This window comes from Tetrao urogallus (genome assembly GCF_951394365.1).
Source record: "Tetrao urogallus genome assembly, chromosome: 17".
Taxonomy (NCBI): domain Eukaryota; kingdom Metazoa; phylum Chordata; class Aves; order Galliformes; family Phasianidae; genus Tetrao; species Tetrao urogallus.
Window position 1 is genome coordinate 10,364,278 of NC_136830.1, and position 14,738 is coordinate 10,379,015.

Here is a 14,738-nt window from a genome sequence, read left to right on the forward strand (position 1 = left end):
TACTGGGGGTTGAATTGGCACGTGCTTGGTTCACTGCCTTGCTGCAGCTCTGCCTTCCTGTAGGTACCAACCTGACCACACTGGGTAGCCTGCCATTTCACAGCTCATTTCTGAGGTTCAAATTTGAAATAAAGAGGAGGAACGATATGATTCCATCTGTGTTTTTTCCATGTTTTGATGTACCTTGTTAATGAACCTCGCTGTAGTGCCTGGTAGACATTCTTCCTTCTACCCAGTCAACTTACTACACTGCTTCCTACTGTATTTTCCAGGATTCTGTAGCCCTAAGGACACACAGTTGCCTATGCACAGAGCTGGTCCTCCAAGGTCATGTGTGAACAGAGATTCTCCTTTTCTTGCCACATCCATAACTTTCCTGGTGTTTTAGTTAAGCAAAAACATCAAGCTCTAAGAACGGATGGAACTGGGATCAATAATAACAATTGTATTCTTTCTGATAGTCTCTAGGAGCCCCGGGCAGGAACTAACATTAGAGCACAAATTCAGTCCCAAGTAAATCACTTTCCCTTCTCTCATTATCAGCCATCGTCTTGCAACTCCCAGGCAGTTCTTCAGATATGCCTCTTTTATCTGCAGCCTTTCCCCCTTCGCACAGATTACTTGGAAGGTAGATCATTTTCCCCAGAATTAGCTGCATCTTTCTATCTTCTATCAATACTGTTTCTTCTATGAATCCCCAATCATTTGTCTATCCCACTAATACTGAAAGCCCCTCCAGCTCAGCAGGGGCAAATTTAATTAACCTGCTATCTTCTCCTTCCCTCATCTAGATCATTCATGAAAGTGCCTAATGAGTCTGGGTCTAATGGTTGTCCCAATGGCCTCACACAGCACACATCCCCCTCTCAATACATCAAATAGTTAACATGAAGCTTCAGTAAGGATCATGCAGAGAGTAGTAATCATTTCTCCAATCTAGTATTAGCTCCTGTTTCATGTACCACATCAGTAGTGAGTCAGCTGATGCCAATTTACATCATTCCTCTGCTTGCTTTGTCCAGTCAATGGGAGATGGAGGTACAGCTGCCTGCCTTGAATTAGGCACTGTGGGGATGTGACAACCAGCTCCCTCAGCACACAGGGTTTATGGATCAAACAGACATCCATCAATGGACACCCCCCAGAGCTTCTCTGTGCTCTTTTGGCCAGCCAGTGCTGATGTCTGTTAACACCTTACACCAGTAGGGGTGTATGTGCTTTGCAGGCAAGGGAGATGAGTTTTGAGAACTACTTTGGCAATGACATTTTAGGGCTGACAGCCCTTGGGGAGGTTTCTGTTGCACCAGCTGCCCTTGTTTCAGTGACCATCCACCACTGCTGTTTCACACACCTTGCTGTTCTCCAGCCAGCCAGAAAAGAGGGGATGCCGTGCTATGCAAACAGGCCAGGATCCCAGGGGGCACAGTGAAGAGGACACTGATCATGTCTGATTTCACTTCCTGCAGCAATTTTAAACAAACCAAGTCATCAGACTCTCCCCAACCCCCAACCCCATCACAGGAAAGCCCAAAGGGACCTTCCAAATCTAGGATTAGCCTGTTCCCTGATAATAGCCTCTGGGCACCAGCAGCTAACATGAGGACTAAGAGCCATGCGTCACCTTCAGCAGGATTTAAACACGTAAGAGGAGAGAAGAAAGAAATAGCTGCCGGATTTTAACATTATCAAATGTCAGGCCACACATTTGGGAATGGAAAAAAACTTAAGGTGACCTCCAGACTGCTGGGAAAGGAACCAGAGTATTTTGATAATGAAGTGGATTTTGGGATTTGGAACACATTTTCTTGAGGATGGAGGACACATGGTGCTTCACTGAGGGATGCCAGCAGGACCCCGGGCACCATCCATCCTGGGAAGAATTGGTGTCCTGAAGATACTTTATCAATGTAGAAGCCCAGTGAAGCCACCAGCAGACCCCATTTTGGTCTGTTTTTCTCAGCTAAAGGTGGAGGTAAGAGGGATGTCACCCCAGATAACATCTCACAAGAAAAATACCATCAGATACTAAGTGTGGTGAGGGAGAAATGGCAGCACCTGCATTGCAGGTGGAAGGAAGTTTTCCAGAGGATGTATGTAGCACTGAAAGAGCCTCTCTGACTCTTTTTAGTTGAGTGGAAATCATCCCAGGTTGCTTAAATCTACCCCTCTGATACAAACCCTAGGAGAATGCAGAGTGTTCCCTAATTCCCCATATAAGCCTGCATGGGATTTGCTGAGCTGAGCATTTTTCTTAGAGTTTTGCTTTTGGGAGGTGGTGGCACTGGAAAGGTTTACATGCTGAGGCTGTTGTAAAGAGCTTGTTTTGAAGCATGTTGTCTGGACAGTGCCTGGTGGAACCAGCAGGGATTGCTCCTCTTGTCCTTCTTGCTGTCAGAAGCTGCACAAACTATTTCCCCAAAGGAAGGAGAGTTTGCTTCCAGTTTGGCAGGGATAAGAGAGCTGGGGGAAATGAGTAGGCATGTTTTCCTGTCTTCAGATCTGCTAATCTCAAGCTCTGCTGTTGTCACCACAACCGTATGCATGAGTGTGAGAGCATAAAAGTGGTAGCTGAGAACTTAATAGTTTATTTTGTTTAATTACGAGCCCAAGAAAGGCTCTGAAGAAGTATTTGCAGGTTGTGAGATATGAGATATTCTGCCTGTAAATGCATGCATTCCCTATCAGATGCCATTTTGCTGCCTGATGTCACTGCTCTGACAATAGGCATATCCTGCAGGATTGAGTTTCCCAGTCATTTTGATTCTCTTTTCCCCTCAAACAGCAGTTGCTTGTTGGTCTCCCTCCCAGTGCTGAGGAATGTAAATTAAACAAATAAAGATGGCAAATGAAATGGAAAAAAAAAAAAAGAAAAAAAAGTTCTCTTAATATAATGAAATATTAATAGCCACTTAATATTAGGAGAAATTAGTCCTGCTGTGCTAAAACTGCTCTGCATGGAACGATTGAACTGCGGGGTGTAAAGTCTGTGTCCCTATGGGGATGTGCATGTCCTGGCTGTAGGTTGGAGATTGTCTTCAATAAGTTTCATGGTTTGGATCTTTTAATTAAGTAATTCACTTCAGGGTTTCAGGGGCTGAAGCAAAATGTGTTTCTACCACCTCTTTCTCAGACAAGAACGGCCATAGGAAACCAATGCCTTATCTGCCCAAAGTGGGAGGCAAAGGCCATTGATTTGGCAGAAGTCAGTGCTAAGGAAATGCTTTGTTTCCTCTGAAATGATGCTAAATGTTTAAGCAGTTTGCCTGTGGGGGCTCAGGAGTAGCACCTCTGGAGGGGGATGTCCCACTGAGGTGAGCCTCCATCCATCAGGAGTGGTTTATGGAAAGTAACAATAATCCAGCTGTGGGCTGACATGCAAGCCTCCCCCTGAAGACTGAGTGTGAGAATGCTGTCAAAATTAGCAGATGAGGTCCTATTTCCAATTTCTTAGGAATATCATAAAACTGAAGAAGTCCCAGAGACCAAAGGCATAGAATAGACCATCAATTCCAACCAACATATTTCCCAGAAAATACTCTTAAACTTCAAAGAGTTATTTTAATTTTTCTTATTTTTCTCCCCCCCAAACCCAGGGGGATTGTTTTTAAACATATTGCTGTTGCTATTATCTATTAATTATATTGCAACAATGCCAACAAGCCCCAGGCATGGACTAATGTCCTGGTGTGATGCATGCAGCCAAGAAAAACACTCTCTGCTCAAGTATCTGGATTTTCAATATACATTTTGCCTTAATGTCAGGCACTTGCTTTACTTGCTCAAAAATACGCTATTGAATCAATGGGCAGTTATTAAATGGATTAAGAAACAGGCAGCTAAAAGCTCTCAGAATGCAGTTGTTCTAGGAGAATCATTGGCAAACAGGCTGCTCGCACGGTAGCTTTGTAGGCTTCAGCTTTCACCCCCCGTGTATTCCACTATTTTCATGAATGATCTAGAAAATAGATATAAATTAGTTGCCTGTAAAGTTTGCAGCTGACTCAAATTTCACCGTGATAAATAATGATGAAGGCAAGCCTCTAATGCAGAGCGATTGCAGTTGCTTGGTAGACCGGCAACGGTGGAACACCATGAATTTTAATAGGGCGAAATGCTTGGTCATCCATCTCTGAGCACAGAATGTAGGGCACTCCGTCAGGGTGGGAGACTGCCTGCTTCAGGGCAGCGGCCCTACAATTGATTTAAGGGCCATATCGGAAAAACAGGTGATTATGAACATTTAGTGCCCTGTAGTGGCAAAATGGATGAACGCGATCTCCGGGTGAAGAGGGGAAGCTGAAGGCAGGATAGGGAGTTTTTTATCCACCTTGATTAAAAAGCTAGAATGTGCTGTCATTTACTGTAGCTGGAATGGAAGCTAATGGTCGAACTGAGAGCTTTTGACGTGGAAATCTGGTGCAAATCCCGAATGTTCTATTATGGGATCTTTGAACTTGGGGTGGATGGCTGCTGTGGGAAATGTGGGCAGCTCAGCCATGGGCTGGTGGCAGGAGCTGCTGCCTCCCATGAGGCTCAAGGCTGTGGGCTGGGATCCTTCTCTGATTTCCCTGCAAACAGGAAGGTGTATCATTAGCATCCCATTGTACTCCTGTTTAGCTCAGCTTCGCAGAGCCTGCACATCTCAGGGAAGTATGTTTATAGACTTGTGGGTGTCACGTTTCTTATCTGGCGAGTGTGGATGAGAGAGCTGCAGAAAAGCAGGCAAGCATGTCTAATACTGAAACTGCAAAGGAGACAAAGCCAACACCTGATAAAGACGGCGGCGGTTGAATTTGCACGCTTATTAGAAATCAATCCTAGCTTTTATTTTGGAGTGAAAAAATGAACCATGTGAATATGATGCATGCCTGGAAACAGCAGGGAGGGATGCAAAGAGAGATAAGGGAAAGGAGGCAGGCAGCAGCTAGCCTGGCTTGGTGTCCCTATGTGTGAATGGAGGACCAGGTGATCAAGGGACACCGAAAAATGGCCTCTGTTTCCATTATGGAGTTTTCTCTAAGGCAGACCTCCTATGTGATTGCATGGCTCTGGTGCTCTACCATCCAAAGGGATGACTTAGTAAGGCATTGGCTTAGGCTGCCCAGAGAGGTGGAGGAGTCACCGTCCCTGGAGGTGTTCAAGAAAAGGGCAGATGTTGCACTGAATGACATGGACTGGAGCGATTGCAGGCATGGGTTAGTGGTTGGGCTGGATGATCCTAGTGGTCTTACCAACCTTAATGATACCGTGATTGCTGGGGTGGAACATTCTGGTCCTCCAGGAACACACCAAGTTGTGAGCTGGGTAGAGAAATATGATCCTCACCACCCACAAACCTCCACTCTCTTGTTTTCATTTCTAGCTGCTCTTTGAAAAAGTTATGGTGTTGAAAGCTGAAATTAAAATGCCCTTCTTCTCTCCATCCCACATTTGCTCCTGAGCTGCAAAGGTTGTCTGCCTCCATGCTGACAACAAAACTGAGATCATGGGCTATTTTCAGATTATATGGATCAACATTACCTCCCTGTCTTTCCTAGACTTCCTCCTCTCGTTCCACACTATCTGCAGATGCCAGGTCTTCAGCAAAAGCTGACATAAGTGTTACTTTGGAAGAAAACCAAGAAAAATACTGCCTAGTTCAACGGGGCACTTCCAGAGCTGAAGGTATGGGGGTGGGATGCGCAGCTGCCAGGTGGGGTGCAGTCCCAGATGGCTGGGGGAGAGCAGGTGTAAATGCCATCTGGAGCTTTACCTCCCCTGTTCTGAGTCACCCTCACAGCGCTGCGTTTGGATGTGCAGGAAATTCTGCTTCGGAGTGACAATATTTTGAAGCATTTCAGATATACTTTGGGCTCCATGGGAGATTTAAGCCATCTCAGAAAACAGAGGTTTGTTTTTTTTTTTCTTTGGAACACCTGTTTGTCCCTGATTCTTGACAAATATGACATAGATAATACCAAATCCTGCAGTTTGTGATTCACAGTGCATGTTGTCTCACTTCACTCCTCATGGTGTAAGGATTGCATGATGCCATAGATGATCCTGTCCATGCAGTGTGCTGGATGTTTCCCTTCCATACATTTTCCCTTTTCCCCTTTCCCTTTTCCCTTTCCTCTTTCCCTTTCTTATTTTCCTTTTTCCTTACCTTTCCTCCTTCCCCTTTCTTCTTTTCCTTACCCTCCTTCTCCTTCTCCTTCTCCTTCTCCTTCTCCTTCTCCTTCTCCTTCTCCTTCTCCTTCTCCTTCTCCTTCTCCTTCTCCTTCTCCTTCTCCTTCTCCTTCTCCTTCTCCTTCTCCTTCTCCTTCTCCTTCTCCTTCTCCTTCTCCTTCTCCTTCTCCTTCTCCTTCTCCTTCTCCTTCTCCTTCTCCTTCTCCTTCTCCTTCTCCTTCTCCTTCTCCTTCTCCTTCTCCTTCTCCTTCTCCTTCCCCTTTCCCCTTTCTCCTTTCCCCTTCTCATCCCCGTCACCTTCCCTCTTCCCCTTCCTGTTCAGGCATCCTGTCTGCTCCAAATGCTCTCTGCAGTCCGTGTCATCTAAGAGATAAAGCCCATATTAAAAATATGAGGGAAGTTACCTCTTCTTGCGTAAACCATTTTAAAGGAGTGGGACGATGTCAGTGCTAAAAACCAACGTGCATTTTAAGGTTTGGGCAGAACTGTGAGCTATGATTATATTTCTGCTTGAGGGAAAGTGGGTATTTGGGCACAGGATTTGTTGCAGCAAGAGGTTTCATGGTAGAATACACAGCCACAGAGTAGATGGCAGATGCAATTCAGCATTTATAAATACAGAGTAATGTATGCTGGCAAACAGCCCAGACCCTTACCTAAACAAACCCAGTGATGGGCTCTGAATGAGCTATTGCCACTCAGCAAAGTGATGTTGGGGATTTTGTGGAGGGCTTTTTGAAAACCTCAGCCTGATGCTGAACAATGTCCAAAACGGCCGACGGGGTTCACGAGCTGCAAGGGACAGAGTGGGACATCTAAACCTCTATAGAGGTCCATGATGAGATTGCACCCTTAGTCCTGCCTTCCACATATGGTGGTGAGAAGGACCTGGAAAAGATGCAGAGGAATGGAGCAAAAATGTCCGGAGTAGCATTTATGGGATCAAAGGGAAATAGAAGCCTGGTTCAGGCAGACTCTGGGCCACTGTTTCCATGAAAATAGGGTTTCCCACACCATTTTGTATTGCTGTTCCTTCTGCTTCAGCTCCTGACCATTGCCTCAGAGCGGCCCAAATAAGGTACAGCTCTTCTCATGTTCCTGTGTTATAATGAACTGTGCTCTTCTCTTTCTTATTTCCTAGCCTCGCAGGGAATTACTAGGCCACAATAATTGGTACAAGTGTTATTGTTCTATGGGGACCTCATGACTCCTGCATTGAAATCCCCTGATATGTTCCCCTATAAAGGATTCTTGTGACCTTTTCTTTGTGAATCTTTCACACCTCCATGGCTTGCAGCACATCTTTGAAATTCAGCAGGAGGAAAGCCCTCTGGCTAGAGGGGAAGCTTCATGAAATTCGTATTCAGATTGGCTGAAGTAAAACCCGTTAAATATCACCTTTTCCTTCCTCTCCCTCATGTTGCTGAGAGAAACGCTGGCAAACCACCAAAAAAAGTGAAGAACCCTGCCCAAACGTTGTTAGTGCTGCTGCCAAAGTGCAGGGAGCACTGGAGAGCCCCTGGCAGGGATGTGGAGCACTGGAGGCAGCCAGGAGCAGCTTTGGCAACTGCCTTGTGAGCACACGGAGCTGCCCCAATAGAGGTTTGAGTTGCACACAGCTCACGTACCAAATCTTGCAGTTCAACCCTAAGCAGTGCTGGAGAATCAGCATTCAGACCCCCCTGGAGATGGGTGAGGAAGGAGTCGAAGAATTGCACATGATCTATCTTGCTTTAAGTTCAAAAATCACATTAAGGGAGCATGATTTAGGTGGAAAAGATGAACACTTGGAAGTCAGGAAATGACACATCTATTGCCTGGATGCATTATGGAATTGACCTTTCATTTCTGACCGCATACGGCGTTCTCTCTGCTGAAATCATTCAGGTTAGAGACTGGATATATTAAAGAGGAGAACTTGCACTGATAAAGGGAATGAAGAGCAGCGCAGTCCCAAAAGTTCATGGATATGCATGCAGTCCCAGAGCATGTGGGAGCAGAGACTGTAGTAGTTAGGGATGGGATGCTGGTGCCTGTACATTGCTCCCATGTGCCACTGATGACACACAACAGCTGCTGAGCGCTGGTCTCCCAGAGGAGCACTCACATTGGCACCTTGTACCCCCAAGAGCATCTACGAGGGAATTAGCCACCTATTTTTAGACAGCTGTGATTCAGCACCGGAAAAAGATTGATGTCTTCGCTGTGAGCTGGGATGCTGAACTCCAGCAGCAGGCTGTGGAAATTGAGCACACTTGTTCAGCTGAGCCTGCAGAGGAATGGAGCCCTTTGTGACAGACGTGGAGCTCAAGTGACCCCGTGGAGGGTTTGCCTCCACAGGATCTGACAGCCCGACATCTCCATGGATCTGCAGATGTGTATCAGCCCCAAAATCTCCTGCTGCAGCTGTCTGCCAGGAGTCTGCCCGAGGGTGTCTGCCAGATGGGAGCTGCTCAGCCAGTACTGCTCCAAGCCCTTGCTTTCCCAGAGCTGTAACACACCCGGGTGCTTAAGCACTGACTCCTATTTCCCTTCCTTCTCACCCTAAAGCCACTCAGCTGCACCATCACAAAGGTTATGAACCTCAGCAGCAGAGGGGCGAGGCAGCAGAAGAGCTGCAGCCTGGGGAGATGCTCATCCAAACCAATTTTCCTTCCTCGTTCAATTCTTAATTCACTTCCAGCTAGAGATGCATGTAAGTGCTGACCTCCTCCTTTTGGTGTTCTGCTAAAGTTCAACAAGTCCACGGGACAAAGCAGAAGGCACTGAATCTGCTTTGCAGAGTATCTGTCAGAGTTGTGCTGAATTTCAAACAATAGCAGTTCAGAATAGGGAACTTAGCAGCTATGGTGTTTCTGTGCTATAAACAAAGGAAAAATGCTGTGTGCATCAGCAAAAGGCTTTGTATTGTAAAGCACTCCCTTTATGCCCGACCAGGAGAGAATTCAAATGATTATTGACCCTCTGCTGTAGGAAAGCCGCATTATAATATCTCCAAATCAATAGAGACAAGAGCAGAGCGGCAGAGAAAGGCCACGGCTCTGCAAACTGCAGAAAATTGCATTTTGCTTTGGCCTCTTAAAAAGTTTGCAAAGCATCTATTAGAGGCCCCCAGAGCCTTTTCTTTCTAATTGCCGTGTTTGACAATGCAGTTCGCACAGGGGACTGGCGGAAAGACAGATAATGGACCCACTTTAATTGCTTCCCAGTTCCGTGAGTCATAACACTTCTGAGATGGCAAAGGGGAAACGAGGCAGTTTGACTGGAGGAGGATCCTGGCTTTTAAGAAAGCTCTGGAGGAACAAATGCTAAACTCAAAGCCAAACTCTTGGAGAGACTGAAGGTTCCAGGTGCTGGATTTTCTTTCATCTTCTGCTTTTGACTGGGACTATTCAATTAAGTTTTAATCATGTTTGGTAGGGGTAGGTAGGAATGGCTGTTTATCTATGTGGCGACAGAAAGGGCTGAGGGCAAGGCAAGATGGGTTAGGGTTAGGATTAGGGTTGGGGTAAGGGTCCTTGGTTTGTTCAACCCGTAGCAGAGGGAGTGGAGGGTCAGCACCGAGCTCTGCCCTCTGGTGACATTGACAGGGCCCAAGAGAATAGCACGGAATTGTGTCAGGTGGGGTTAGGAAAAGGTCCCCAGGGCTGTGAGAATGGCCCTGAGCTGCTGGAGCTCAGGGAGCATTGGGACACCACTCTCAGCTATAGGGATTGGGTCATGCTGTATGGGACCAGGGGTGGGACTCCATGATCCCTGGGGTTTCCTTTGAACTTGGGATATTCTGTGATTCCATGACTTGTGTTATGCCATTGGACCCCAGAACAGGGACGTGTTTCCAGCAAATGGACTCGGGCCCCAGCAGTGTTACATCTGGCCTATTTTGGTCTTATTCTATGTGGTTGCTTTAACATGCACCAATGTCAAATGTTAGGAACCTTCCTGTGCCACGACCCTGTCTTGTGCTCATCCCTAAAATTGTCGCTTAGCTCCTGGGCTGACAGAGCCAGGTAATGTTTGTCTGGGGTTACACAGGTGAAACTGTCGTGATGCAAGGTTTGGGTGCCCCATAGTACTTGGTGGATTCTACAGCTGGGACACAGCGAGCACAAGCTGGTCCTACTCAGAACACCAGTGATAGAGAAGCTCCTCAGAGCAGCAAGGGCAGGGCAGGACACAATCTCTGCCATAGGACTGGGAAGAAGGGGGATGCAGCATCAGTGTGACTCCCCAACGCTGTCTTGTGGTCCTATGGTTTCTCCAAGCACTGCACTGGCTGGATGCTGGTGCCTGCTGGGTGCTGAGCTCAGCCAGGACTGAGCTGCGCAGTGGGAGGAAGACTGGAAAAAAGCTATGGGGGATGATTGACAGGAACAGTCTCTGATGGAAAAAGCAAATCCGAGCAGCTCATGAACACCAGGTCCCTAATTAAAGAGCACAGGGTAGCCCTGCCTGTAATTAATTTCCCTATGCTGCTCTACTGGCAGCCGACTATCAGTGCCACTGACTCACAGCTCCTGGCAGCTGCAGCAGCAGCAGCAATGGGAGGGGAAAGAAGTGGAGCAGGATTTGCTCCTAACTTCTGCTCCTATGTGCTGGGAGAAGCTGTAACACATCTTGATTGACTGGAGGCAGAGGAGAGCCCTGTTGTCCAGAGGGGTTAGCACAGGGCAGGGTGGTATTCATATGCATGGCTTGTTTTCTGCTGGCTGCTTCATGTTCTCTCTTTCTCTCTCCATGTATACATATATTTATTATGGGCTTCCCTCTTCTGTCTGAGGCTGCAACAGAAGTGTTGTCATTGTGATACTTCTCCCACAGGACCTGTGCTTTGCATTCATTCTACTGTGAACGTGGCACACATCTATAAGGTGTGGGGGATGCATTTGGGTTGTGGTTGGATATTCCCTGAGTAGGCTGCAGCCCCGGTGCTATTACTGGATGGGAATTGCTGGGGACTCTGCAGCAGTGTGATGTGGCTGCCATACTACCTGTCACCCCAGTCCTGGATCATGGAAGAGATTCCAGAAATGCTTATTCCTCTGCTACAACATTTCATTATCAGCTGGAGAGGAATTGGGTTGGTCACAGGGATGCTGGCATTGTTCTAATTTCCCAGGAGGTTCCTCTTGGTGTGACATGTCTACAGCAGGGGATTTCAGTTGTCTCGTGTTACTTTGCTCCCTACAATGGGACGTGATATGTCAAAACATGACAAGCCAGCCAGAATGTGTCATAATACTGCACTCAACACACTGCCTTCCAGGGATGCTCAGCAGCTAATAATATCAGGCTCAAATTATCTCTGCATGCTGAGCTGTTATTTTCCTCCCATGTTAAGTGTGATGTATAGGAGTCTCCTGTCTATGTTAGACTCTTGAATCAGCACAGATTGATTAGCTGCACGTGGTGAATTATTTTGACTAGATGGAAACTCAGGCTTAGGATACCAGACTTTCGTGACAAAAGAAGCGACCACCATCCTGCCTTCTTTGATAGCTGTTTGTTCTCTTTTTCCTGACTTTGTGAACTCTGGTATTCTACCTTTAAGTGTAATGAGGCATCAAAATGCCTGAACATCGTGTGCAGCCTTTCAAGGAAGAGAAAGCCTCCCACAGCTGTGGTGTGTGCCTAGGCTGGGACTCCCCAGTGAGAGGGAGGAGAGCATCCCTTTGCCAGAGGTGCTGTGATGAGCTGGGAAGGAGGCACACGTGTCCCTGCTTGCACGTGGTATTGCACAAGTGGAGCTTCCCACTGCTATGGTTGCTGCCCATTCGTTTTAGCTTCAGCACGTGGTTTAGAGAAAGCAATCTAATTACTCGCTTTTAATTGTAATGGTAAAGTATTGCTGAAACTGTCCCTGTTCACAGTGACTGTTTCTCAGGTCCCCTCTCAGAAGCTGATGTTAGCTGCATGGCTTCTGCCCATCTCTGCCCATCTTCCACGCCCCTCCCAAGCGCAGTGAATCAAAAGTCAAAATACTTCATTGTGATTTGAGGTCCCATTCAGCCTGGCTCCTGAGAAGGCAGGGGGTCATCACCATGGGAAAATGTTCTTCTCAAGGGCTCTTCAACCCAAGTGGGCTGCCTGCAAGTTCTTGGGATGAGGAAACCTACTTCTGCCTTGCAAGCTCTGAGGAATCCCTGAATCAAGCCTCGCATAGGATTTCCTCCAGGAAGAGCACTGCCCTCTGGAAAGCATGCTCTTTTCACCTCTTCATCAATGCCAGAGTTTCAGGGGGGAGGTAGGAGAGAGGAAGGGAAGCAAGAGTGTGTGGTGCAAAGGTCTGACTGGTGTTGAAGGAGAAGGAAAGGGCACTCTTGGCTGTGAGGCTTCTACAGGCAGTTCTGACCTGTAAGTTATTCTGAGAATCCCCTGCAGTTATGTCTTGCAGGAAGACTGGATCAATCAGAAATTGTTCATGGAAAGTCACAAAATCTTGCATTTTGAGTGCAGGAAACCAAGGAGATAGCAGCAGTGGATGGGACACAGAGTGGCATAGTGTAACCCAGGCAGGTACCTTCCCACAGGCTGAATTGTCCTAAATGTTCCTGTGACAGATAAATAGCCCCAGGGAGACAGCTGCAGGTAAGCACCTTGGAATCAACTTTCCATTAGCTGTGTTTCCAGGACTGACGGTGCAAATACGTAGTGAAGATGGCTTATTTCTCTGACCAAAGTCAGATGCCTCCCAGATGTGAATGGCTGAGGAGGTGCTCAGGATTTCTCACTATGAGTGTGTATTGTTTTTAACTGTTGCCTTGAGCAGTAGAAGATTTTTAATTCTTCATTTTAATCATTTGGCTCCCCTGGCACATGTTGTTTGTGGTTAATGGCAGCGTGCTGAGAAGGGTGATTTTCAGGCTTATCTGTTAGTTACAAAGAAAAGCGCTCTCCTGTGATCCTGGCTAATTTTCATACTATTTCTGTTGTCCTTTAGGAAGCAAACTGCTGATTTTGGTGCTTTGCTTGAACATCCAGTCAGAAGTGGAGTCTTGCCCTGGAGCGTGTGTGTGCTACAGTGAACCGAAGATCACAATAAGTTGTCAGCAGCAAGGACTGACAGCAATCCCCACGGAGATACCCATTCAGAGCCAGCGCATCTTCTTGCACAACAACAAGATAACCCTTGTGAGGTCCACCAGCTTCACGTCGTGTCGCAACATGACAATTCTTTGGATCCACTCCAACAACATCAGCCTCATTGAGCCTGGAGCCTTCTACGGACTCAACAAACTGGAGGAGTTGGATCTCAGTGATAACACGAACCTGAAGTCTATCAATCCCGTCACTTTCCGTGGTCTTGTTCACCTCCACACCTTACATCTGGATCGTTGTGGGCTCATGGAGCTCTCCACGGGGCTTTTTCGAGGGTTGTTTTCCTTGCAATATCTCTACCTTCAGGATAATAACCTGCAGAACCTGCTGGATGACACCTTCATAGATCTGGCGAACCTCACCTACCTGTTTTTGCACGGTAACAAAATCAAGAGCTTATCAGAGAACGTCTTTCGTGGGTTAATCAACCTCGACCGATTGCTTCTGCACCAGAACAGAGTCAGCCTGGTCCACCGCCGGTCTTTTCACGACCTTGGGAAAGTGATGACCTTGTATCTGTTTAACAACAACCTGACCGTGCTCACAGGGGAAACCATGGCACCCCTGGTGTCCCTCCAGTATCTGCGCTTAAATGGCAACCAATGGATCTGTGACTGCCAGGCTCGGTCTCTCTGGAATTGGTTTAAGCAGTTTAAAGGGTCATCTTCAGAGCTGGAGTGCCACCTTCCACCACGCTTGGCAGGGAGAGACCTCAAAAGGCTGCAGAGCTCTGACTTGGAAGGATGCATCGACTCTTTCAACCAGATTCGAACGAGCGTTTTTAGCACTAAGACCAGATCTGGTAAACTGGCCACCGGGAGTCCACCTCTCAGCTCCCATGATGGCTCCATGAAGTGCTGCCAGTCAGAAATGGATAAATCTTTTATATACGAAGCTAAAGGCAAGGCAGGTCCTTCTTCCCACAGCAGCCGGCCGTCCTCCAACAACCCTCTCAAGGATAAGGAGAACATGTCCAAAACCAAGTACGTTGAGACAGACCCTTCCAAAAACGGCAGCAACAAGCAGATAAACGATTCCCCTTTTGGGACCTTCCCCAGCATTGTAGACCCTCCATTGACCAAGTTGAGACCAGAGTTTCTAGAGCCTATTGAACCTTCCACAGTCCCAACCAAAAAGAGGCAGGGCTGCTCTAAAAAGAACAAATCCAAGGCCCAGTGCCGCCTCACCCAGCAAGGAAACAGCTCCACGTTACAGCTCAGCCTAAGCCTTTTGATCCCCCCTTTGGTGTGGAGCTTACTGTTACTCTGCTAAAATTAACTCTTTTTCCTGGGTTGATGACACTTTAATACTAGACTTTTGCTGACCTCCATAAATGTTGCAAACAAAAGCAAACTACCATCCACCCCGAGAAAGCTTTGTTACACAAAAGTTAACTGGATGCCTTTATATAAAAACAAAACACACACACACACACAGAAAAAAAACCCAACACAAAACAAAAGCAAACAAAA

The 14,738-nt window shown here is 47.0% G+C and overlaps 1 protein-coding gene across 1 annotated transcript in view; it reads left to right on the forward strand.

Moving 5' to 3' along the window:
- The window catches only part of RTN4R (reticulon 4 receptor), a gene marked incomplete at both ends in the record, with an annotated part of 63,060 nt that extends 48,522 nt beyond the window's left edge, over positions 1-14,538 (forward strand). The window contains 1 exon segment of the mRNA XM_079543703.1: positions 13,109-14,538. Within this exon segment, the coding sequence (XP_079399829.1) occupies positions 13,109-14,538 (1,430 nt within the window).
- Between the last annotated feature and the right edge of the window lie 200 nt (positions 14,539-14,738).